Source organism: Macadamia integrifolia, unplaced genomic scaffold (assembly GCF_013358625.1).
Source record: "Macadamia integrifolia cultivar HAES 741 unplaced genomic scaffold, SCU_Mint_v3 scaffold595, whole genome shotgun sequence".
Taxonomy (NCBI): domain Eukaryota; kingdom Viridiplantae; phylum Streptophyta; class Magnoliopsida; order Proteales; family Proteaceae; genus Macadamia; species Macadamia integrifolia.
In genome coordinates, this window is record NW_024870494.1 from 384,422 (window position 1) to 409,626 (window position 25,205).

Here is a 25,205-nt window from a genome sequence, read left to right on the forward strand (position 1 = left end):
TTATTGTGTATCCTGCTATTAAGAAGCAGTTAAAATTTTCCCATGGCATATTGTTTAGATACATGAATTTTTGTATGTTCACATGCATGTACATGCATATGCACTCTATGAATCAGTGAATGTGTGTATACTCTTATTCTTTAATTTGTTGGTCATATTTGTGTGTGTGTGTGTTTATAGTTGTCAAGGTGCCGCCTTGCTTTTTTCCCCTCCTCCAATGCGTAGGATGACCTAGATTCCATGACAACTAAGGTGTTCAGCAAGGTCTGCTATGATGTTGCTTATGGCTGTGCCCGGGGGTGGGGGTGATACTGGAGCTTCTTGAATAAGGTATTTCCATCGTATGCTGTAGGAGACACTGTAATAGGCTGTTAAAGAGCAAAGGAGTTCTTGGCTGCTGGTTTTTGTGTTTGTGTTTTGAGTCTTCAGTGGTTGGTTGGTTGGTTGGTTTTTTCTTTTTTTTTTCTTGGGGGGGGTGGGGTTGATGAAATCAAGGCATCCCTAGGGAAAGTTTCATATTCCCACCCAACAGGCAGAATAACACCAGACAGGAGCAGATTCATTACTCCATAAACAGGTCATCATATGTGAAAATCAGTTCATTCTAATGGTTAGATGCTTCACATCAGCAGTTCACAAAAATAGAAACCTAGGCTCAGAATTAGTACCCACCAATATATATATATCATTCCACAAGACACAAATCTTTAATATTCCAACCGAAGAAAGAAAAATACCAACAGTAAATAACTTTAAAAAAATCACCATGAATCAATGGACAGAGGAGGGTATATATCGGTACCTGAATGTTGCTGACTAACAGGAACAGAAATAGCAACCTTCAGTTCCTAAATCTAGGAACTGTGATAAAACCCATGTAGCAGACCTGATGGTGTTACTTAGGTTCTTTGGTAGATTTTGGTTGGACTTACCTATATTTACAATTCTAGTGAAAGTCTTGTTTGTTTCTCTATTTTTTTTTTAATGTACTTCGACTCCATCCTGTCTGTGTTCTTGCTGTTCAGTTTCAAAAGGGCATCCATTTTAAGAATAAAATTCTCTTCTTTTTTCATTTCATTTCTTATGCGTAAGGTTCCTTTAGATGCCTGTTTTGGTTTGGTCCCAAAAATGATATGTTTCGATGAAATATTTTGCTTAAATTTTGTGGTCAATATAAATCTATTCAGAAAATATAAATATGACAGATTTAGACTGAAGAATGTTTACACTGCATTTATAAGATAATGCATCACATTTAAGAGATCAAATTTAGCAAGTAGACATTTTAACTGATGAATCAAGTCATTATTTTCATTTTGGTTGCTCTCAGCTACCTTCTTTAATTATGAGTGATTAATAGAGCTTTGCTCTCACAGAGCTTGGGGTTCGGTGAAGAGAGTTCGGCTCTTTTGATCTTGAAGATTAGGAAAAAAAAAACATAAGTTTTGAAATGTGCACCAAATCTCAATTTAAAAAAAATAATTTTAGAAGTCAGCCACTAAGATTGAGTTTGAATGCAAAAGATTCCTTAGTTCATATTTGGTGTGCTTCGGCTGGAATCATTGAAACAGACCAAAATAACAAAAACACAAAAAACAAAAGCATTCACTGAATCAACTGTTTTGTCTTGGCCTCCAAAATGAAACGTTTTGGGTTGTTCAGAGCAAGACAAAATGTAATATACATCTAAGCTTTATTGTGCTTCTTTTGGTTGATTATTGAATATTGGAATCTCCTTCGCATGGTGGGAGCAACAAATTTTAAGTGGTCTTCCAAAGCAAGGTAGCACTCTTTGGTTTACAGCTTTTCTGCTTAGTGTATCCATTATTATATGATTCTTGCTTTATCTGATTTCTTTTAAGCATATCTAACATGTTTATTATATATTTTCTTTCTTTTCATTCTAGTCATACAAAAGCAGGTTCTCTCAAAACATGTGTTTATGAAGGTGTGAGAAATGCTTCCCTTTCAACAGGGTCCTTGATGGATATCAGTGAACTGATTAATGCTGACATTGTCCTAACAACATATGATGTCCTGAAAGAAGACCTCTCACATGACTCTGATAGGCATGAAGGTGATTGTCGTATCATGAGATTCCAGAAAAGGTTACTTCAAAACTCTCTTGAATGATGTTTTCAATGTGAGCTGCTGGGCTTACATTTTGTTCAATCCAAAATTATGTATTTCTTTGTTCAGAAAGAGATAATTATTAATTGATTTAATAACAATATAACCCAACTTGTGGGGCATTGCTTCAACAAGATAATGCTTATGGTTTTTATACCTGAAGAAAATCTAGGATCAGGCATATGATAGAAGAGTAATTGGTTCTTGTTATACCCCTTTGGTTATTTGCTTTCTTGAAGGCTCATCCAGACTGCTTATATCTTCATGATACCTGTTTTCCTTGATGTGGTGTTACTTTTGTCTGATTTTAAGATGAAGACTTCAGCTGTGGTCCAGACTTCGGAGTTGTCATGGAGCCAAAGCCATGCCAATATAGAAGAAGGGCGTCCCCGGTGTACAAGGCTCCCGCATGTGCGAGGTCTGGAAAGGCATGTGAATATATGGGTTATAAAGGTCAAACTGTAAGATATTTGGGAGGGGGTGTAAAAATAAGTTTATAGAAACTTATTAGTTTATCAATGACAAATGCTCAATATTTATAACACAGGGTGGGCCCCCAAGACTGGCTTCTTAGGTTTGGGTTCCTTGAAACATAAGGTTTTTGGTACTCTCGTTACCCATTACCCTGGGCCTTGAGGTCTGTCTTGCCACCTAGGTGATGTATTGACAACTATGCCATGGTTAGAGTAGGTTTTCATGTGTTTATGGTTGTGAAAACTGAGTTACATCTCATTCATGCGGGGAACTCATCAGCTTTTATGGATTTTTTTTTCTTTGGGAGAATGTTGTTTCAAGCACTAGCAAAAAATTGCATTACAAAGCGTTGTAGAAATGGCCATTCTGATAACTAGTTGCAGCAATGAAAAACTATCCATGCACAGACAAATTCGTCATGCCTTGAGTTTGTCCTTATGGTGTGCTTCTAAACTATCTATTGCACTTGTTCTGCTAGAAACATGGAATAAGCCATGATGTATGAGTGGAATTTAATCTATTTTATGTAACCATTGTTTGGATCTGGTATGTTACAATTTGTTGTGCCTTTGTGTATGTTTCTGGAAATTGGTTCCTTACCATGCAGTAAATGTGGGATATGCATACTCTTCTATAGATACTAAGTGGATATCCCCCATCATTTGGATGATTGGATCAGCATTTAACCAGATACCAAGGCTTTCTTTGGATTTAGTAACCTTCTTGTTGAGCTTCTACATTAAGGCAATTCTTTTGGCTCTGACTGCCTTTCTCTTGCTATATAAGTTCTCACTGCTTTTGAAACGTGCAGGTCTCAGAGACCCAAATTAAGCCTGCAGATAATGGACCTAAGGAGGATGAGAATTTGTTCAATAGGACTAAGGGATGACCTGAACCTTGTGGCAACTTGGATTTAGGAATCTCAATGGTTTGCTATATGTAGCAGACCTGTGAAACAAATCTGGCTGGAAACTAGGGTTTCGGCTATTGATTGTAAATTGATGTGTGGGGTTAGAAAGTCTACATATACATCTTATTGCAGGTTATAATAAGATTTTTATTGGATAAGTTTTTATTTTGTTGGATGTTTCCCTTATTCTTCCCCTTCAGGGATATTCTTCTTGCTTTGGTACTGCATTTCAAAATCCCCAGTTTCTTGCCAATGTTCAAACCATATTGGGCCCATACATGGACCCTCTGTCAATTGTATATTACAGTTCAGAAGCAATTGAATAGAAGAAGTAACAAATCAGATCAGATATAACTTAGGTTTTCAAGAAACTAACAGAAAATATAAACCAAGTTAACTGACCTGTTTGGCTGCAACTAGCAGTTGAAGATAAGTTTCAGATTTGGAAAGCCAGAGGGAAAAGAACAGAAAAAAATGGAAGAGAAAAAAGAACCGGTGGGAGGAGAGAGAGTAGCTGTCTTGGCCCCCAAATCAAGTCACTGCTGGTTCTAGATGTCAGCAGAACAAAAGCTTTCCATAGAAAATCTAGATTTCATTCCACTGAAAATTTCTTGTACAAGCTGCATATTTAAGGACCTTATCAGAACCCAGCCTTGTCAAAATCAATTACTTCTGGGACCCACTTTAAGACACCTAAAATTTAAAAAAAGTAAAAGAAAAAATTCGTGACTCCCTTTAACAGTCTGTATCTGGACCTATTTTAGGTCTATTGCCTACGAATAAAATGATGAGCGCAAGTGCTCAACCATGTAACATCAGAACTGGCTCTATTATTCACTGTGGATTTTCTTAGCTTTTTGTCAAGATAATATTTTTAAACATTAGGATTTATTTTGTAAAATTCCTTCAAGATTATTGTACAGAGCATTCAAATAAGTAATCTTGATCCAATTAGGACTTCCGAGGAAACTTTGCTTGTAGAAAGTCCCAAATATTTCAATCCATCATGTATCAAATTCTTGATGATAAGTGGAGTCCAGATGTTTCCTAATCCAACCATTGGAGCCTTATTTCCGATAACCAAAGTTCTTTGAAACAGATTTTCCTTGTATATTAGTATTTGATTGCTTTCTGTGGAAAATTGGGACGGGGAAGCAGAATGTCTGTTTGGTTGTCTTTTCAGGGAAAGGAAAAGTCATACTTTAAGAAAGTATTTGCCCTCAAATGATTCCCACAGAAGAGTGGGAGAAACTACAAAAGGACAATCAAGGAAGGTTCTCTCCATATGCAACCCAACAACATTGTGAAGGAAATCCCTTCGCTCTCTTCTTTCCCTCACTTTACCTTCCCACACATCTTCCAAGGAAATAAACCAACACAGGATAATTTTGATATAGTTTCTTGGCCAATCACTGAATCAACTGTGAATGATGTTAAGATGTAAATGTCTTTCTTTCATTTTTTATTATATAGAGACTCTGTGGGTCTCCCGCAGATATCGAGTTCTTTGAAGCAGATTTTTCTTATTGTTTATTATAAATCATGTAACCATAGAGATTGCCCATTTTTTATAGGTATCCAGTCATTCCAACTTTGCTAACTAGAGTACTCTGGTGGAGGATTTGTTTGGATGAAGCTCAAATGGTGGAGAGTAATGCTGCTGCTGCGACAGAAATGGCATTGCGATTGCATGCTAAGCATGTCTGGTGTATTACTGGAACACCTATACAGCGAAGGTTTGATGATTTATACGGACTTCTGCGATTTCTTAGAGCAAATCCTTTTGATGTCCAAAGGTGGTGGGTTGAAGTTGTAAGAGACCCATATGAGGTATGGAGATTTGTGGTGTTGCGTCCTTTCCATAGTTACTAAATTTTCCCTAAAACTAATCACCAGCAAGGTGACTTTCAACTGCTGGGAAGGAGAATGCTAGATTAGTGTGGATGGATGCACTTTTGAGTATGCATCACATTCAATTATTGGGGGGGGGCGCTATAAATTGGGATGGGTTGCATGAAGTGTGCATAAAATTAGGGAAATTTATAGCGCCACCCCCTGGAGAATGCCGCAATTATAAAAACACCCCCTCTGTTTCACCAAATTAGAAGACCCATGGTTTAAAGTATCTCCGATACCCATACGATACCCTGCGATACGTATCTTAAATTTAGCTGACTGATACGATACACACCAATACGATACATGGAATTTTTAAAATCCTTTTGCATCGATATATATCCTATGATACATATCGATATGCACCAATACACTATCGATACGTACTGATACTCTATGAAAAATATAAAATCGAGGTGAAATATACGTTTCGGTATGTATCTATACGTATCGGTGAGTATTTGTATGTATCGATCGGTACGTATCGGTGAGTATCGATATGTATCGATCAGTATGTATCAGTGAGTATCGGTACGTATCGGTGAGTATCGGTATGTACTGATACAGTGCACTACGTTCATATAATGGCCAAGATGGGTATTTTTTCAGAAAACATGATTTTTTGAGGGGTTTTTGTTCCAAAGTTGCTGCTAGCCATATTTCTCTCTAACTAAAGTGGAAATCAAGATTGAGAACAAGGATTTTACATTTGTGGGACAACTACAAACCTTGAATTCTTAGTGCGATACCCTCAATTTAGTGTTTATGCATAATACATGTTATCAATAGCTTTTTTTAACAAATTTTTTTATGCAAAAATGTTTAAAAAAGTGTTTTATATCTATTTATGTGCGTATCTTTAGCGTATCTTAGCGTATCTCTGATACGATACGATACGATACCCTCCGATACGTATTTTAATTTTGGTCGACCGATACGGCGACCGATATCGATACTTTAATCCTTCAGACCCCCTACCGTCAGTCACTGTTAAGTCAAGAGTTAAAATGACCGTTATACCCTTTTCACTGAACTCATTTTAACCCAATTCCTCTTCACCCCTACCTATTCTCAGCTTCACCTTCGTAGAGAGAGAGAGAGAGAGAGAGAGAGAGAGAGAGAGAGAGAGAGAGAGAGAGAGAGAGAGAGAGAGAGAGAGAGAGAGAGAGAGAGAGAGAGAGAAATGATGGATCCATCGTTCCTGCTGATGCTGTCAAACCTCCTCCATCTCTACAATCACCTAGATCCCAGTTCATCTCTCCTCTCAGACATACGCACCAAGCAGCAGTACCACCTCCTCCCCAACAGCAATCCTCTCCTCCACCTCCACCTCCACCTCCACCTCCGCCGCCCCTCTCCTCTTCTTTACCATCGTCTCCGTTCTCTCCTACGCCGCATCCCTTCGCTCCTCCTCCACATCCTCTTCCTCCAATAATAACAACAATGATGATCGATGGTTCCGAATTGCGGTTAATTCATACTAGTTTTCTGAAGGAGATTCTTGTAGGAAACCTGAAAAAAAGTTAATGATATTCGAAAGCTGTTGTGTTTTTCATGGTGATCATTGGCTCTTGTATTTCTTTTCGGAGACTAAGAATGGAGATTCTTGGTTTCACCCCTAGAGCTTCTCAGCGTTGGTATTAGTTTACTACTAACTACTCAGAATCTTATGAAGAAAGGTAGTTCAGGGATCAAAACATTCTTTCCTAGGGTTTGGCAGTTTTGCAAAACTTTGAACGTTTGATTATTTTCTTCTGAGCTTTTAACATTCTTTATTTATAAGATGCGTTATCTTTCAGTTATGGGCAAAGTGTGGGTAGGTGTGGACTTGTAGGTTCTTTGCTTTCAGTTTTGATTTATTCTCGAGGGCGAGCTGTTAAAGCCTTCCTTGACTGAAACGTACGGGAAGCACGTTTTTCGTGTTTGATTGATTGTTCGGTGTGAGCAAGGAGCTTTACTGGTCAGTGAATCGATCGAGAAAGATCTTGACAGGTCTCTCCCTCTTCAAATTTTGACATCAACTTCCCCTGATTTCTGAAGGCTTTCTACTTCCTTAAGCTTTTGTTCTTCGGATTTTATGAGGAGTCAAGTCAGAACTCTTCACGTGAAGGCAATTGGAGTTTTGCTCAAGTCCTGTTCTATTCTTGAAGCTACGCTTGCCACTATATGAAATGGAGAGCACAAAGATTGTACCTTCACGGAAAGATTTGGAAGGGGAATCTATAACCAGCCAGGTAGTGGGTAGTTTAGGTACTTCACATTTAGTAAGGGTATTTTGGTATTTAAAATAAAATACAGTTGCTGACATCAGCTTGTAAGGTATATTCTTTAACGGTGACTGACGGTAGGGGGTCTGAGTCTAATTTGGTGAAACAAAAGGGGTGTTCTTATAATTGTGGCATTCTCCAGGGGGTGACACTGTAAAATTCCCTAAAATTTACTTTCCTTTGATTCAAATGCTGAAACAAAGAACAACAACTGCCTAGCGCAGTTGGTGAGATGTGGTGCACAAAAAGCATTCTCATCAGGAGGTCTCCAATTCGAGCCTCCATGCTGTTATGTACTACCCCTCCTACCTATCAAAAAAAAAAAGAAAAAAATGCTGAAACAAAGCAAGAAAAACTAATATTAGTTCTTATTCCAGGATCTTGTGAACTTTGCTCTATGTTGTTCCCCTGAAATCCTTTCACTGGGACATGATTGCTCTTGATGCTTTTTAGGGTTCAACAATAGACAAACAGGGTTCCTTCTCTACATCCAAAATAGGGCAGTGGAGTTGGGAAAAGTTGGATTCATCTTCAAATGAAATGAGCGAGATTAAAACTTTGGAATGCGAAATACATGGGATGCAAGTGCTCTTTGCTTTGACTGTGATAATATATGAATGACTCATTAAGATCTTAGCAAGGGAAATAAGATGGATCGATGTATATGTTGTAAAACAAATTATGTCCATATAATCCAACTACCGAGAGAACTTTTTGTGAGATTTTTCACTTCTGTCAGCCAGTGTCCGGTCCTTAAGGTGATGAGGAATTTAAGAAAGCAAATAGAGTGCTAGGGAACTTGTGTGCCTTAGGATTAAAGCTCATAGATCTCATCATATTCAGCTATGTTACCAGGATTAGTCTCTATCCTGTGCGAATTGAATGCCCACAGAATTGGGAGGTGGATTTGTCCTCCTCCAAGCCTTGTTGATTTTCCTTTGAAGAAGAAAAAGAGAGAAAACAAACAGGAAACAAGAATACAAAAGAGAGCACGTTACCACCATGGCTTCCTGCTGGGAGGCTGCTGCCATTCTCACCACCAACATAAGTCACTGCTGACACTATCCCTCCATCTAACACTTGTCATCAGGCAAAACTTTGAAATGGCCAAATTGAAAAGGAAAGGAAACGGGGGAACACCCTATGTCAGTTTTTAGATCAATATCCTTGTTTTGTTCCCTGACTATGTTGCCCTTCCCCTCTTATCTTTTGTATTCTTCTCTGCCCCACAGAACCTATGGTCTATATTCTATAGTTAATACTTAATGCAATAGATACTGCCAAAACCATTACTTTGTGATAATCTTAAGTGATGGATACTAAATTATAAAATATTTGGGACTAGGGGTGCCAATTGGTCGGTTCGGTTCGGTTTCACTGGTTTCGGTGTGAGAATGGGTGAATCTGAAACCAAACCAATTAGGTAAAGTTTGATTTTTTAGTTGGTTTCGGTTTCTTATCGGTTTGATGCCGGGTTCAGTTTGCCATGTATATATATATATATACATAATTATGAAAAAAAAAAACAGGTTTTTATCAGTTCGGGTTTGGTGTGGTCCGATTTGGGTTTGTTTCACCATACCCCAATCTGAAACTGATCCAATAAGCTTCGTTTCGGGTCAGGTTGGTCCAATTTCACCGGTTCGGGCCCTATTTGCAACTTATTCTTTGGAATGAGTCCCATTCCTTCTGGTTCAGTTGTCTTGGTGGCTTTGCTTCTGAGTCTTTTGCTCCCCGATCTACCTTTCCTCGTCTAGACCTTCTAAGACCTTTGCTACCAGGTCAGCTAGTTCACCCTCTTCACTCTACTTTTCCAAAAGTAACCATTTAGAAAAAGGACTGAGCAAGCTCGAAAGTAGGCTGAGAGGAGGTCAAAGAGTGAAAGGGAAGATCCTCCATGAGAATAACATATGGTGATAGATTCCCAGGGAGCAGTGATGAGCATCAACTAGAAGGGGGGTTCATAGCAATGATAACTCATGGAGCCGTGACAAGCATCGAGTCAAACATGTAGGATCGAGGCAACATAAGAGGGGTGGGGGGGGTGAATTGGTTATAAAACAAAAACTTTACTAGTTGAAACTTGACCACCCAATGCAACCAAGATGACCCAAAGGGGAGGTTGTGAGAAAGTGAGCATGCAAATGTAATTGAAGGTGACAGAGACAATAAAGACAAGGAATTTTATGGTGATCCGGCTGCTTGCATACACCTACTGATCGCTGTCGTGAATGAATCAAAATAAACCCTAACTAAACTATGAGATAGTGGTAAGAAAGGGGTCGAACCCATAGGGAACTAGAAGGCTAAATTTACTAAGATTGAGATGAGTGTGGTTTTAAAAATCAAATTTGTGAAATCCAGAATTAAAATTAAAACTAAGTAAACCAATTAACACGAATAAGAATCAAAGAGAAGAAGCTATCCTTAGGTCTCGAATCATTTTTGGTATTATTACCAATTTCTGGTTCATACTTCAGTTCACTGAAATTACAAGTTCCATTGCAACCACAAAAATACAATCTCTGGATATCCTAAGCATAGCGTATCCTGTCAAGCACTATCGTCTTTCGCTTTCGCTTAGCACGCCTAGTTTGATTGGTTAAAGGCCATCATTAGTGTACACCAAAAATCAATATAAAATACCATTGTTTGAATAAAATAATTGAATCACAGAGACAAATATTTTGAACTAATTTATCTATTAAAAATAATCCACAATGGGAAGGGGTCTTTAAAATCAAACAATCAAGTATGAAATCCAACCAGAAATTAAATAACAATAGCTCAAAACTTCATCTAAACCTAAAGATAGAAGGGGGACTTAGCCGCTTATAGTACTAATGCATGAAGGGCAGTAATGATGATGGTGGTGATGAACCTTTGGCATCATGGCAATCCTCTCTGTGCAATGTTGTCCTTGCAAATCCTGCCTTAGAGAATGAGTATGTGTAGCTAGTCCAAGAGGGAGAGGGAACCGTGGTGCATGGGAGATGGGGTTTTTTAGAAGAATGAGGAATCGGATATATAAGGGTGCATGCTAGCCGATTGGGAGAGAAATTCTAGGGATATCGTGGGCATGGGAGACCAAATAGAGAAAAGAGTGAGAAAGAGTGCGTGGATGAGAGGGAGAGATCGACTAGATTAGGGAATAAGATAGAGAGGGAGCTAACCGTGGGAAAGGACATTAGGAGAGAGAGAGCTAGCTTAGGACAAAGGGAAGAGAGAGAAATGTGGGAGATAGGGGAATTAGGAGAGAGAGAGAACCGTGGGGTTTTTTTCTCCCTAGTTTCCTTTTTCTTTATTATTTTTTATTTTCTGTTTCTCTTAAAAATTCCAATCCTACCCTTGATCCTTCGCCCTTGCTTCTAGGCTGAACCATCTCCATCAATTTAGCATCAACCTGTGCACATCTCTTAAAAACCCTGCAAACATACAATATCACATTATATAGTCAAATTAATCATGAAAATAAAATTAACAATTAACAATTAAATATTAATTTCATAAATAATTACAACCGATCACACTCCCCAACTTGCACTTTTACTCGTCCTCGAGTGAAAGACATTAAAAACTACTCTGGTTATCATGCCATTAGCTTAATGTGACCACTCATTAGCAAGCAAGAGCATCATCAATGGATCAATAACAAGGATTCTAAATATGCCAACAATTCAACACAAAGTTAAAGAACAACTTCCTCGTCTACTCTAGCGAACTTTTACTCTTACATTCAAAATCAACCATCGTAACTAAGTCCTGAGATCCATGTGCTATACAAGTCATCATTTTTGTCATGCAACAATGATCATGTTTTTTTTTTTTTTTTTTTTTTTCATTACTCTGATCCGTACAATGTCCTGACCTATTAAGTGTTCTAAATGGGCTATGTAGCGAGCTTTCGGTCAATTGCTCTCAAGCCAGATGGCTTTAAGGAATTTGGTGTAGAACACCCCTCGGACTTACTGACTCAACCCAAATAGGCTATAAGCCAAGACTAGATCAAAGTTTTCAATTTTTTCTCAAATTGTCCAACCTTTTTACACGAAACTCCATGTTTGTGGCACAGAGGCCCGGTTACTCAGAAGGAAGTTTATTTTTTTTATAGACATGCCACCTGTTTGACGCAAATTTCAATGCTTGCGTCAAAGAAGCCCGCTTACTAGGGAGGAAGTCGTAATGCATGATTTAAACATTTTCAACACATAAGCTTACATATTTACACAAGGATCATCAAAAACATTCACTAAAATGGCAATTTCAGATTCAAAGCAAAAAGTTAACCAAAATGGAAGAGTACTAATATTCTAAGTTTAACTAACTGTTAAATACATCAACATATTTAAAAATCACATGCTATAACTCTTGACAAAGACCTTAAAAGCTCTAGAGTAGAAAAATTAAGCAGAAATGTTCAATCAATACTAGAGTTCAAGTTCAAATTGTTCATTCAAAAAAAAATTCAGCCTCATTCCCCAACTTAAATGACATTGTCCCCAATGGCAAGTGAAAGAATAACAAAAAAATAAAGTAAGGGGAACAAAGCAAAACAAAGCAAAGGGAATGAGTAATACAACCTGATGGAGTAAAGTGCTACTGCTATCATCTGCACCAACATGGCTACGCCCCACTACTAAACCTGAAAAACACAACTAAACAAAAACATGAAGTAAAATGGTGGGTTGCCTCCCATAAGCGCTAAGTTTACTGTCTTCAGCCAGACAAACAGTGGAACTTAAAAGAAATCATAAATCGGATCAATTAAATCAATAGACTCAATGACTTGGTGATGTAGGAGATTTCCTAGAAGACTAGGGTCCCTACAAAAGTGACTCAATTAAGGTAAAACAAACTTAAGGGGGGGTCTTGGGACTAGGTTGGGGTTTAGGTATGCTCAACAAAACAAGATTCAACATGCAATAAATAAAGACAATCAACATGTAGCCAGGAGCAATATCAATCTAAGCGGAAAAACACATAATAACTTACTAAAGCTTCAAGTGGGGACATGGGGAAGGGAACAAACGTCATGCAAATGTTAGGTTCAGCACAAATCAATCTAGACACTAAATAAGATATGCAAACAATCAATGTCTTCTAGCAGCCAACTAAAATAGAAACTCGGCAAGGGTTTTAGAGATATAACAGTGAAGAAAAAAAAAAGACTTAAGATAGTAGGTAAATTAGGCATAAACGAGGGGGCAAGGGTTGGTTTCAATGCTAATGGGCTGCAACATATAACAGGGATTAATGGAGGTGGGGGGGGGTTTAGTTTGATTACTTACCTTGTTGCTGTCCTGGTCTGAGGAGAAAAGAAGAAGATGATGTCCCCCAAGGGTGAAAAGCTTGCTGTCCACGCTGTTGTTGTTGAAGAAAATCCATTGAGTGTTCAAGAGTTCTTGGTTAGTTGTTGGAAAGACCAGCAGCAGTCCAGATCGAAGAGGAGATCAACAACAGCCTAGTTATTGTAGAATAGTCCAGCAGCAACCCAGTTATTGAAGAGGAGGTCTGCGGCAACCCAGGTGGGGATCTATCTAAGGAGCATGACCTTCAGTTGTGCAAACAGTGGCTGCAATAGTGCAGCGGCAGCAGCAATAGAGAGAAACAGAAAACAGCAAAGAGAGATGAAAGTCGAGAAAGGGAGGGAGAAAGACGAGAAAGAGAGAGGGAGGCGAGCGAGAGAGAGAGAGACGTTGGCCCTTTTTTTTTTTGTTCATTCAATCATCCTCCCATCGTGGCCAATGGCCTTACATAAATAATAAGATAATTACTAAAAGAAAGAAAAGGCTAATCTAGGAACATAATCTCAGAAATAAAGAAGTTTCCTAAAAAAAATAAATAGGAGTGTTATTTAGTTTCCTACTTAACTCAATGACCTAAATAAATAAGATACTGGGAAATAAACCTACTAAAATAACAAATCAAATGGGGCCCACAAAATCTTGGCGATAGAAAAGAGAGGGAATCAACCAACATTGGGTAAGGCTAGTCGAGTCCTCCCTTCTTCCTTTTTCTTTCTTCTACTTCCTTCTATTCTTCCAGCCACAAAGATGGTTGTTTCTTCTTCTCCTTGCGTCTGTACACCTTGATGTCTCCATCACTTGGCCTTCAGTAATACCATCCACATAAGGTTTAAGGTGCTGTTCATTAACCTAAAAAGTGTGCCCCGTTTTAGGATCTTGAATTGTAATGACACCATGGGGCGACACTTTAGTGACCAAAAAGGGGCCATCCCATCGAGAGCAAAGTTTACTAGGAAAGAGGCATAGCTTGGAATTGAAAAGCCAAACTTTCTGGTTAACTTCAAAATACTTCCAGACAATATGTTTATAATGAAAGGCCTTTGTCCTAGCCTTATAAATATGTGCGCTCTCATACGCATCATTGTGCATTTCTTCCAACTCCAAGAGTTGAAGACAACGATTGGAATCAGCTTTGACCATATCAAAATTAAATGTTTTAATGACCCACAAAGCATGGTGTTTCAACTCAACAGGTAAGTGACAAGCTTTCCCAAATACCAATCGGTAAGGGGACATGCCAAAAGTAGTCTTATAAGCAGTACGGTAGGCCCACAATGCATTATCTAGTCTCAAAGGCCTAGCCGTTTTCTCAAGAATGCACTTGATCTCCTTATTGGACACCTCTACTTGACCACTGGTCTACGGATGATAAGGCATGGCAACCTTATGAGTAATAGAATACTTCCGCAGTAGAGCCCCAAAATTCCAATGCTTAAAATGGGAGCCACCATCACTAATGATGGCACGTGGAAATCCAAAGTGAATGAAAATGTCTCTGTACAAACTTAACCACCCCTTTGTGATCATTGGTTCTCGTGGCCATTGCTTCAACCCATTTGGATATATAATCTACCGCAACCAAAATGTACTCAAATCCGAAAGATGGAGGGAAAGGTCCCATGAAATCTATACCCCACACATCAAAGATCTTAACAACCATAATAGGATTAAGGGGCATCATGTCTCTACGAGACATATTTCCGACTTTCTGACATTGAACACAACTACGGCAATACTCATGGGTGTCTTTAAAGATAGCAAGCCAAAAGAAACCACTTTGTAAAACCTTGGCAGCAGTTTTCTTGCCACTAAAATGCCCTCCACATGCAAGAGTGTGACAAAAGGTAAGGATACTATGAAACTCACTCTCTGGGACACAAAGATGGATAATCTGGTCAGGACAATACCTAAACAACTCTGGATCCTCCCAATAATAGAACTTCAGCTGTGAGAAGAATCTATCTTTTTCCTGCTTACTCCAACCATCAGGAAGCTTCCCAACAACCAGGTAGTTTAGTATATGCGCAAACCAAGGAGAAGGCATATGAGAAATCATAAATAATTGCTCATCAGGAAATGAATCTCTAACCAACTCAGTGGTGGAGGGTGATTCAACTAAGATCCTAAACAGATGATCTGCTATCACATTATCGGAACCTTTTTTGTCCCGAATTTCTAAATCAAATTCTTTTAACAGAAGAATCCATCTAATCAACCTAGGTTTGTTGTCTTTCTTGGCAAGTAAATGCCTAAGAGTAGCATGATCAGTATACACCACAACCTTGGATCCAAGGAGATAAGATCGGAATTTATTGAGAGCAAACACAGTTGTTAGTAATTCTTTCTCAGTCGTAGTATAATGCAATTGAGCTTCTGAGAAGGTCTTACTAGCATAATATATGACAATAGGCTTCTTGTCAACTCTCTGTCCTAACACAGCTTTAACAGTATAGTTAGATGCATCACACATAATATCAAATGGCAGCGACCAATCCGGGGCCTGGATTATGGGTGATTGGGTGCTGCAGACAATAAAACTCTAATGGTATGGAAGGCTCGAAGGCAGGCATCATCAAAGACAAAACGTGCATCCTTGGCGAGCAAATTGCACAAGGGTCTAGATATAGTACTGAAGTCCTTAATGGACCGCCTATAGAAGCCTGCATGGCCTAGAAATAAACGGACCTGCGGAATAGAAGTGAGGTGGGAGTTTGGCAATCAAATCATCCTCTATCCCATGTTTGGACACAATGTGACCTAGAACGGTGCAGCTTTGAACCATAAAATGGCTCTTCTCCCAACTCAGAATCAGATTTGTCTCTATACAATGTTTCAAAACTTTGGTCAGTTTTAAGAGACAATCATCAAAGGAAGACCCAAACACAGAGAAATCATCTATGAAAACCTGGAGAAAATCTCCCACCATGTCAGAAAAGATGGACATCATGCACCTCTGAAAGGTAGCGGGTGCATTACATGACCCAAAGGGCATCCGTCGGAAAGCAAATGTATTATAAGGGCATGTGAAAGTGGTTTTCTCTTGGTCTTCGACATATAATGACCTGATTATAACCTGAATAGCCATCTAAGAAACAGAAATGGCTTTGGCCTGTTAATTTTTCTAGGATTTGATCAATGAACGACAAAAGAAAGTGATCCTTACGGGTGATAGAATTCAATCTCCGATAATCAATGCATACCCGCCAACCTGTGGTAGTGCGAGTAGGGACTTCGTCACCCTGGTCGTTCTCAACGACAGTAATACCCGACTTCTTAGGCGCAACTTGAGTGGGACTCACCCACTTGCTATCAGAGATGGGATAAATAATGCCTGCATCTAACCATTTCACCACCTCTTTATTGACAACTTCACGTATGTTAGGATTCAATATCCTTTGCGCATCCTAGAAAGGTTTAGCTCCATCATCACAATAAATACGATGCATACAAATTGATGGGCTAATACCTTTCAAATCAGCCACAGACCATCCAATGGCAGCCTTATGTTCTTTGAGAACATCCAGCAGTTTGCTTTCTTGATCAGGTGTCAAATTGGAAGCAATGATAACGGGGAGTGTCTCATTCGATCCCATGAAAGCATATTTCAATGAATCTGTCAATGTTTTAAGCTCTAACACTGGTGGAGACTCAATAGAACTCAATGCTGGCTTCTCAGCCAAAAGAGGAAGGGACTCAAACTTGATAGTCCAAGGAGGACGATCGGAAAAGGGAGGAGCATCTAACAGAGCATTGACCTCAGCAGTGTAAGAATCAACATCAAAATCATCACCTCCAAAGAATGTCAAACCCTGCTGCACTGGGTTATCTGCTAATATCACTTGGGTGTACTGTGCTACTACCTCATCTATCACATCAACGGAGAAACACTCGTCCTCACATTGGAGCCCTAAAGAACCATTGAAGATGTTCAATTGGAGCTTCTTATTACCAAAGGAAATGTCCATTGCACCTGATCTACAATTGATGCATGCATTGGTAGTGGCCAAGAATGGACGTCCTAAGATTATCGACTATGGTTTTCCATTAGTAGGTGCTTCCATGTCAAGAACAAGGAAATCCACTGGAAAATAAAGCTCATCAACCTTAACTAATACATCCTCAATACAGCCTCTAGGGACTTTGATTGAACGGTTAGTAAGTTGGAGAATAACCTCTGTAGGCTTAAATTCTCCAAACCCAAAATGATCACAAACTGAGCTAGGTAAAATATTCACACTCGCCGCTAGATCAAGGAGAGCATGATCAATGGGAAGGTTCCCAATGGTGCAAGATATGAGAGGTGCTCCTAGATCCTTAAGCTTAGGGGGAAGCTTATTGGACAGGACAACACTCACTTGCTCAGTAAGATGGACAGTTTTTGGAACGTGGGTCTTCAGCTTACACTTTTGAGTACATAAATCTTTCAAGAACTTAGCATAACCTAGAACTTGCTTTATGGCATCTAGAAGAGGAAGGTTGATCTGGACTTGTTTGAACAATTCCATCATCTCTTCCATTCTTGAACCCTTCTTGCCAAATGCAGAAAAAGAAGGAGATTCTAAATAATAGGGAAAGGGGCTTTAGGCATATAAACATTAGAGTTACTGCCTCCCCCAACTTGTTCAATCTCATCATCCTTAGAAGCTTGTGGAGCTTCAGGACTGGGGTTTGGACTCATCTCTTTCTCAGAATCCTATGCAGGGGAATTCTGTTAAGGTGTTCCCAATACTCGGCCATTCTTTAGGGTCATGACTGCCTGGGCTTGTTCATGGAAAACTCGATTGGTAGGCTGACTCTTAGGATTTCCTACCACTTGACTTGGCAGTTGGTCTTCTTCTCTCCTACTGATGGCATCAGCTAACTGACCCAGCTGAGTTTCTAACATAGTGAGGGATTGAGTATGGGAGTGTAAGAGCTGTGTTTTTTCATTCAACCCATTCAAGGCACGCATCGCCTTTTCCTCTAATGATGAATTCATAGGCGGTGGAGGAGGTGGTTGCTACACATCTCTATAGGCAGTCTGCTGATTGGAAAAATTCTGCCTATATGATGGATTTGGAAAACTATTGTGCTGTTTCCATCCAAAATTGGGGTGATTCCTCTAACCAGGGTTATAGGTCTGGGAATATGGGTTATTACCTAGTTTAGAGAAACTCTAGGCAGCCTATGCATGTTCTTGAACATATTCAGGGAATTGCACAGCTTGAGGGCAATCATCCACATAATGTGCAGGACTGGCACAAAGAGCGCATGCATCCTGATAAGTGGGAGCTGGGGTAGATTGCCTAAAATTCTGCCCCATGGACAATAAGCGGTCAAGCTTTTCAGAAAGCATGTCCACTCTGGTGTTTATGGCCACAGATTGGCCTACCTCATGGAGGCCACCTCTCTTCTAGGATCTAGTAGTGGGGGCTTCAGTCCTAGAGGCTGACACATGGTGTAGGGAATTTCCACTGAGAGTTTCAAATAGTTTCCATGCCTCATCCTCACTTTTATGCATAAAAGTGCCTCCACAGGAAGCATCAACCATCTGCCTATGTCTATCTGTCAGTCCATCATAACATTAGACCAACTGCCATTTAGGTACAACATGATGGGGACACTTTCTAATTAGATCCTTAAGTTTCTCCCAGGTCTCATGGAATTGCTTACCATCAACTCGTGAAAAACTAGTGATGGCTCGCCTGATTTGGTTAGTCCTACCTATGGGAAAGTACTTCTTTAGAAACTCCTGTTGCATTTGGGCCCAGGTTTCAATCACTATAGAATCCAAAGAATTAAGCCATTGTTTGGCTTTATCTTTAAGGGAAAATGGGAACAAGGTCATTTGAAGAGACAATCATCAAAGGAAAATTCTGGATTTTGACCGTGGAGCATATCTCCAAAAATTCATCAAGGTGTTTGTAGGGTTCCTCATTACTAAGTCCATAGAAAGATGGGAGCATTTGAATGATACTGGACTTGATCTCATATTGGGCAGCCTAAACAGTAGGAACCCTAATACATGAGGTAGACGTATAAGTTGATGGGGTAAAATGTTCACTCAATATGCATCTTATAGGTCTATTCTCCTATGCCATTTTATTTTTTTGAATTAAACCCAAAGTTCTCTCAATTTCAGGGTCCAAATTGGTCAAGTTGGGATGACAAGAACAACGAACATGCATTAACTACCAACAACCATTGAAATAAAATAAACTAAAAAAAAAAGAGAGAGAAAAGCTCATAACCAGACTATGCAATAAGGTTGAATGCAAATTCAATGAGTTGGGTTGGAATATCCGGCTTTCACCCAGGAGACCCGAGTTCAATTCCTGGCGATGGAACCATATTGAAGATAGTGCAATCTTCTTTGCTCTACAAACTGGGCTACCTACAAAACAAAATAAAAACAACTTAGGCTGATCTAAACTTAAACTAAAGAAGAAGATAAAAAAATCATGAAATTAAAACTAAAACAAAATAAAACAAAACAACTAAATCAATCTTAGAAAACCGTGCTTCGGTTCCCCGACAACGGCGCCAAAATTTGATCGTTGTCGTGAACGAATCAAAATAAACCCTAACTAAACTATGCTATAGCAGTAAGAAAGGGGTCGAACCCACAGGGAATTAGAAGACTAAATTTACTAAAATTGAGATGAGTGTGGTTTTAAAAATCAAATTTGTGAAATCCAGAATTAAAATAAAAACTAAGTAAACCAATTAACACGAATAAGAATCAAAGAGAAGAAGCTGTCCTTAGGTCTCGAATCATTTTTGGTATTATTACCAATTTCTGGTTCATACTTTAGTTCACTGAAATTACAAGTTCCATTGCAACCACAAAAATACAATCTCTGGATATCCTAAGCATAGCCTATCCTGTCAAGCACTATCGTCTTTCGCTTTCGCTTAGCACACCTAGTTTGATTGGTTAAAGGCCATCATTAGTGTACACCAAAAATCAATATAAAATACCATTGTTTGAATAAAATAATTGAATCACAGAGACAAATATTTTGAACTAATTTATCTATTAAAAATAATCCACAATGGGAAGGGGTCTTTAAAATCAAACAATCAAGTATGAAATCCAACCAGAAATTAAATAACAATAGCTCAAAACTTTATCTAAACCTAAAGATAGAAGGGGGACTTAGCCGCTTATAGTACTAATGCATGAAGGGCAGTAATGATGATGGTGGTGATGAACCTTTGGCATCATGGCAATCCTCTCTGTGCAATGTTGTCCTTGCAAATCCTGCCTTAGAGAATGAGTATGTGTAGCTAGTCCAAGAGGGAGAGGGAACCGTGGTGCATGGGAGATGGGGTGTTTTAGAAGAATGAGGAATCGGATATATAAGGGTGCATGCTAGCCGATTAGGAGAGAAATTCTAGGGATACCGTGGGCATGGGAGACCAAATAGAGAAAAGAGTGAGAAAGAGTTCGTGGGTGAGAGGGAGAGATTGACTAGATTAGGGAATAAGATAGAGAGGGAGCTAACCGTGGGAAAGGACATTAGGAGAGAGAGAGCTAGCTTAGGACAAAGGGAAGAGAGAGAGAAACGTGGGAGAGGGGAATTAGGGGAGAGAGAGAACTGTGGGGGTTTTCTCTCTCTCCCTAATTTCCTTCTTTATTATTTATTATTTTATGTTTCTCTTGAAAATTCCAATCCTACCCTCAATCCTTCGCCCTTGCTTCTAGACTGAACCATCTCCATCCATTTAGCATCAACCTGTGCACATCTCTTGAAAACCCTGCAAACATACAATATCACATTATATAGTCAAATTAATCATGAAAATAGAGAGGGAGCTAACAGTGGGAAAGGACATTAGGAGAGAGAGAGAGCTAGCTTAGGACAAAGGGAAGAGAGAGAAACGTAGGAGAGGGGAATTAAGGGAGAGAGAGAACTGTGGGGGTTTTCTCTCTCTCCCTAATTTCCTTTTTCTTTATTATTTATTATTTTATGTTTTTCTTGAAAATTCCAATCCTACCCTCAATCCTTCGCCCTTGCTTCTAGGCTGAACCATCTCCATCCATTTAGCATCAACCTGTGCACATCTCTTGAAAACCCTAAAAACATACAATATCACATTATATAGTCAAATTAATCATGAAAATCAAATTAAAATTGACAATTAAATATTAATTTCATAAATAATTACAAGCCGATCACCTACTACCAAGTGATGACACCACACTTGGATTTCCGCTAGATTACATGCAAAATAGAAAGTAAAAAAATTAGAAACTTCTACTTAATATCTATCTTAACCACTAAGTAACTCATTACATGGAATTAGAAACTAAGAAAATAGAGACTAACTACTTAATCCCGCATAGGTTTTAGATCCCTAATATATGGGCTTAATGGCTTATAGAATGGGCTTATTATAATAGAGAACTCAAAATTACTTAGCCCATGACCCATATAACCCATTGGGGAGTTAAATTTGGGCCTAGCTTATTGAATTGCGGGTTTAACTTGACCCAAAAACTGAGCCAAACTCAAATAAAAAATTCTTCTTCTTATGGATATGGATTGCATCACCCTAGAATCGTAAGAGGAGGGGGGAGAGAGAGAGAGAGAGAGAGAGAGACCTCTATAATCGAGTTAGTTTTTCTCCCTACTCTATGTTGCTATTTTATAGATAATGATAGCTTTCAAATCCCTGTGCTACTCAACTTATTAACAGGTGGGATCCCATTGGGTGATCCACCTTAGTTTCCTTGTATACCAATGTTTCTAAAACTATTTATACATAAGGACACATAAAAGTGGATGTAACACATAGGCCCTAAAATCGGTATATTAGTTACAATTTAGTCCCTCCACTTTATACTATAGCATAACAAACTTGTGGGCACATAAATAATTATTGTCACCTCCCCGGACTTTCGAAATGTGAATACATAGGATGGAAAAATTTGAACCATTGATTGGACGTAAAAATTGTTTCCAAAACATTTAGAAAATAATTATTAATACATAATAAAATTTTATATCCTTTTTAAAACAATTTACAAATGATTCCACAGGGTTTGAAATTTCATTCAATTGCAAACAATATATTCCCTCTCTTGATATTCACCTTATATGGGAAGTGGATTCCTTATCTAGCATTTCTTTCATCCACAGGTAAATACCATGATCTAGTGCATTAATATATATCAAGGGAGGCATCAACTGTTGGTTCACCAAAACCAAGCTGCAACGATAAGGACATCTTAGGTGTGGGGATCAATCACAATCTACAAATGAGAATCTTGTCCATGAAACAACTGATAGTATGCCATTTAAGGTTCTCATGCATTCCGTTTCAATATGCACACATATGTATACTCCCAACTGTCCTTAAATACATATCCATAACCTTTATATCTTGGTTAGTCTATGCAATACTAGTACTTTATGTAGTCAAGGCTACTAGGTTTGTATTTTGAAGGGAATTAGTTGGCGAAGCCATGGTAGGAATTCTATTTGCACCAAGGTGTAAATTATTAATTTTTTAAGGCTAGGAAACTAGTTTTGTATTCGAAAGGGAAGTAGTTGGCCAGGCCATGGTAGGCCTGCAACAGGGCCGGGTTGGGCCGGACTTCTTAAAAACTAGCCCAACCCTGAGTCCCATTAGTTAGGCCCAACCCGCCCTTAACCCTGAGTCAGGGCCTAAAAACTCCAACCCTGCAGGGCTTAGCCTAGCTTAGGCCCACCCTGATTGGCCCTGATTAGATAGGGACGGGCCGGGATGTCCCTGATTGCTTGACCTTGGTTTGCCATCTAGGGTCGATATACCCTGACCCTGATTTTCCATCAAGGGCCGGGTATACCTTGACCCTACAAAATATGAAATAACTACTTTGCATCTAATCCATTGGAATTGAAAAGTAAAATAAAAATTAAATCTAAAAAAAAAAATTATGGCAAAAAATCAGGGTTGGACCGAAATCAGGGTTAGGCTTAGTGCGGGCCACAACCATCAACCCTTACTTGCCCTAACCTTGACTTCAGGTAAAAAAATTTCAGGGCCTGGCTAGAATTTTTGGGCCTAGCCCTATAAGGGCTCAGGGCGGGTTCGGGCCGTTAGGGCCAAACGTGCACCCATAGGCCATGATAGGCATTCTATTTGCACCATAGTTTTTAAGGCGGTAAGGCGACGGAGGCGTTTGAGGGTCTTTCAGAGCGCCTTAGCGATAAGGCGGGCATAAAGCGTCGCCTTATTGACTAAAGCATTCCTGTGTAATTTTTTTATAAAACCAATCTATTTGGCTCAAATTCTAGTTGAATCCTATTAATCATATGTTAAATAAATATTAAAGGTTCATATTCATACCAATGAAAACAAATCAATAAAGTGAATAAACTAAGTTCATCTTCATCAATCATCAATCATTAATCATCATAACATATTAACATATAATATAAATACATAATTATGAAACAAAATTATAAATATAAAGAAAAGAAGACATAAAAAATACAAGTATTTATTATACTTACCTCTATAATGCCAAAATGAGTGCCTAACTCCTAAGGTCATCCACTATATTTCTACTCCCGTCAAAGAAGAATGAAGCTCATCGCTGCTGGAGCAAAATGGTGGCCTGGATCAATGGTTCTTCCTTGTTCCTTGATTCCTTCTCAAAGCCCTTTCTTAAAACCCTTGACAAAATCTATACCCTGTTTGTGAATCGTGTTTTTGTTTTGGTTATTTTTGATGGAGTAAAGCTGATCCCATACATCTCAAGTGTTAACAAAACCATACACCTACCAATAAAAAATATATATTTGGAATCTTCATCAAGTAATTTTAAAATGTGTTTAAAAAAAAAAAACCCATAAGGCGCCACTTCACATAAGGCGGAGCACTGCCTTACCATCTCTAGACCGCATTAGCGCCTTAAAAACTATGATTTGCACCATAATGCAATTATTAAATTTTACTAGATATGTATACTAATTATATATTCTTTAATGTGGAAGTGATTAAAAGATAAGGTGTAAATTGTTTGTGCCTCAATGCGCAGATTCGTAAGATAAAGGTACTTATTTCCCCTAAGGCAAGGTGGTGGAGATTAAAAGGAGTTGCCTTAGATGCATTTACTGATAAAGTGGTCAAACAAGGAAAGTGGGACTTTGAGGGAGACACCAATACGATGTGGAACGAGATGATGACTAGTATTAAGAAGGTCGCTAAAGAAGTCCTAGGGGAGGCTAAGGGTATTCGTCATGCCCCTAGGTAGACTTGGTGGTGGCATGACGAGGTCCAGGCAACTATTAAGAATAAAAAAGCTAGTTTTAAGACATAGTAAAGGACTAGAGTGATAGAAGATAAAAAGAGGTATAATGTCCAGAAAAAAAAGCTAAGAAGATTGTGGGGATAGCAAGGCCGAAGAAATATAATTACATTTATAGTAATCTGAAACACCAAGGAAAGGGAAAAGGCATCTATAAGATAGCTAAATGAGAGAAAGAGAGAGTAGAGATTTCGATCAAGTTAGATGTATTAAAAGTGATGATGGTAGAGTGCTAGTATGAGATGATAATATTATGAAGAGATTGCCACTAAATGGAGATAGTCTGAGTAGAGATTGCATTATTCATCAAGACGTCACTCAATATATATATAAGAAAGATTGGAATGGTCGAAGTTAAGAAGCCTTAAGAAAGATGAAAGTAGGTAAGACACAGGCCCCGTTGGGCTCTCAATAGAAGAGTGGAAGAGCTTAGGATTATGTGGAGTATCTTGGTTTACCAATCTTTTAACAAGATTATGAGAACAAGGAAAAGTCATGATGATTAGAGAAGTATTGTTGTCCCGATCTACAAAAATAAATGTGATATCTAGAGTTATAATAACTATAAAGGCATAAAACTAATGAGTCATACTATAAAATTGTGGGAGAAGGTAATTGAACCCAACCCGAGAAGAGAAACTACTTTTTCAAAGAACAAACAGGGTTTAAAGTATCGGTCTGTATCGTACGGTAAGGGCCGATATGGATATAGTACGATACGGACCGATATGATATATGGAATTTTAAAACCCTTTTGTATCAATACGTATCTTACGATACATACCGATGTGCACCGATACACTACCGATACACACTGATACGCACCGATACGTACCGATACTTTGTGAAAAATGCAAAATCGAAGTGACATATATGTTTCGGTATGTATCGGTACGTACCGATACGGTCATAAAATGGCCAAGATGGGTAATTTTTCAGAA

The 25,205-nt window shown here is 38.7% G+C and overlaps 1 protein-coding gene and 1 non-coding gene across 5 annotated transcripts in view; both read left to right on the top strand.

Annotated features, from left to right (window-relative positions):
* The window catches only part of LOC122069359 (E3 ubiquitin-protein ligase SHPRH), a 53,250-nt gene that overhangs the window by 8,204 nt on the left and 19,841 nt on the right, over window positions 1-25,205 (top strand). For all 4 annotated transcript variants that reach the window (XM_042633353.1, XM_042633354.1, XM_042633356.1 and 1 more), the window contains 2 exons: window positions 1,908-2,108; window positions 5,089-5,344. In XM_042633353.1, coding sequence (XP_042489287.1) covers window positions 1,908-2,108; window positions 5,089-5,344 — 457 coding nt within the window. The remainder of the gene's footprint in view (window positions 1-1,907; window positions 2,109-5,088; window positions 5,345-25,205) is intronic.
* LOC122069407 lies at window positions 18,569-18,675 on the top strand. The gene has a single exon (XR_006137444.1). It is a non-coding gene; the product is annotated as a small nucleolar RNA R71 (small nucleolar RNA).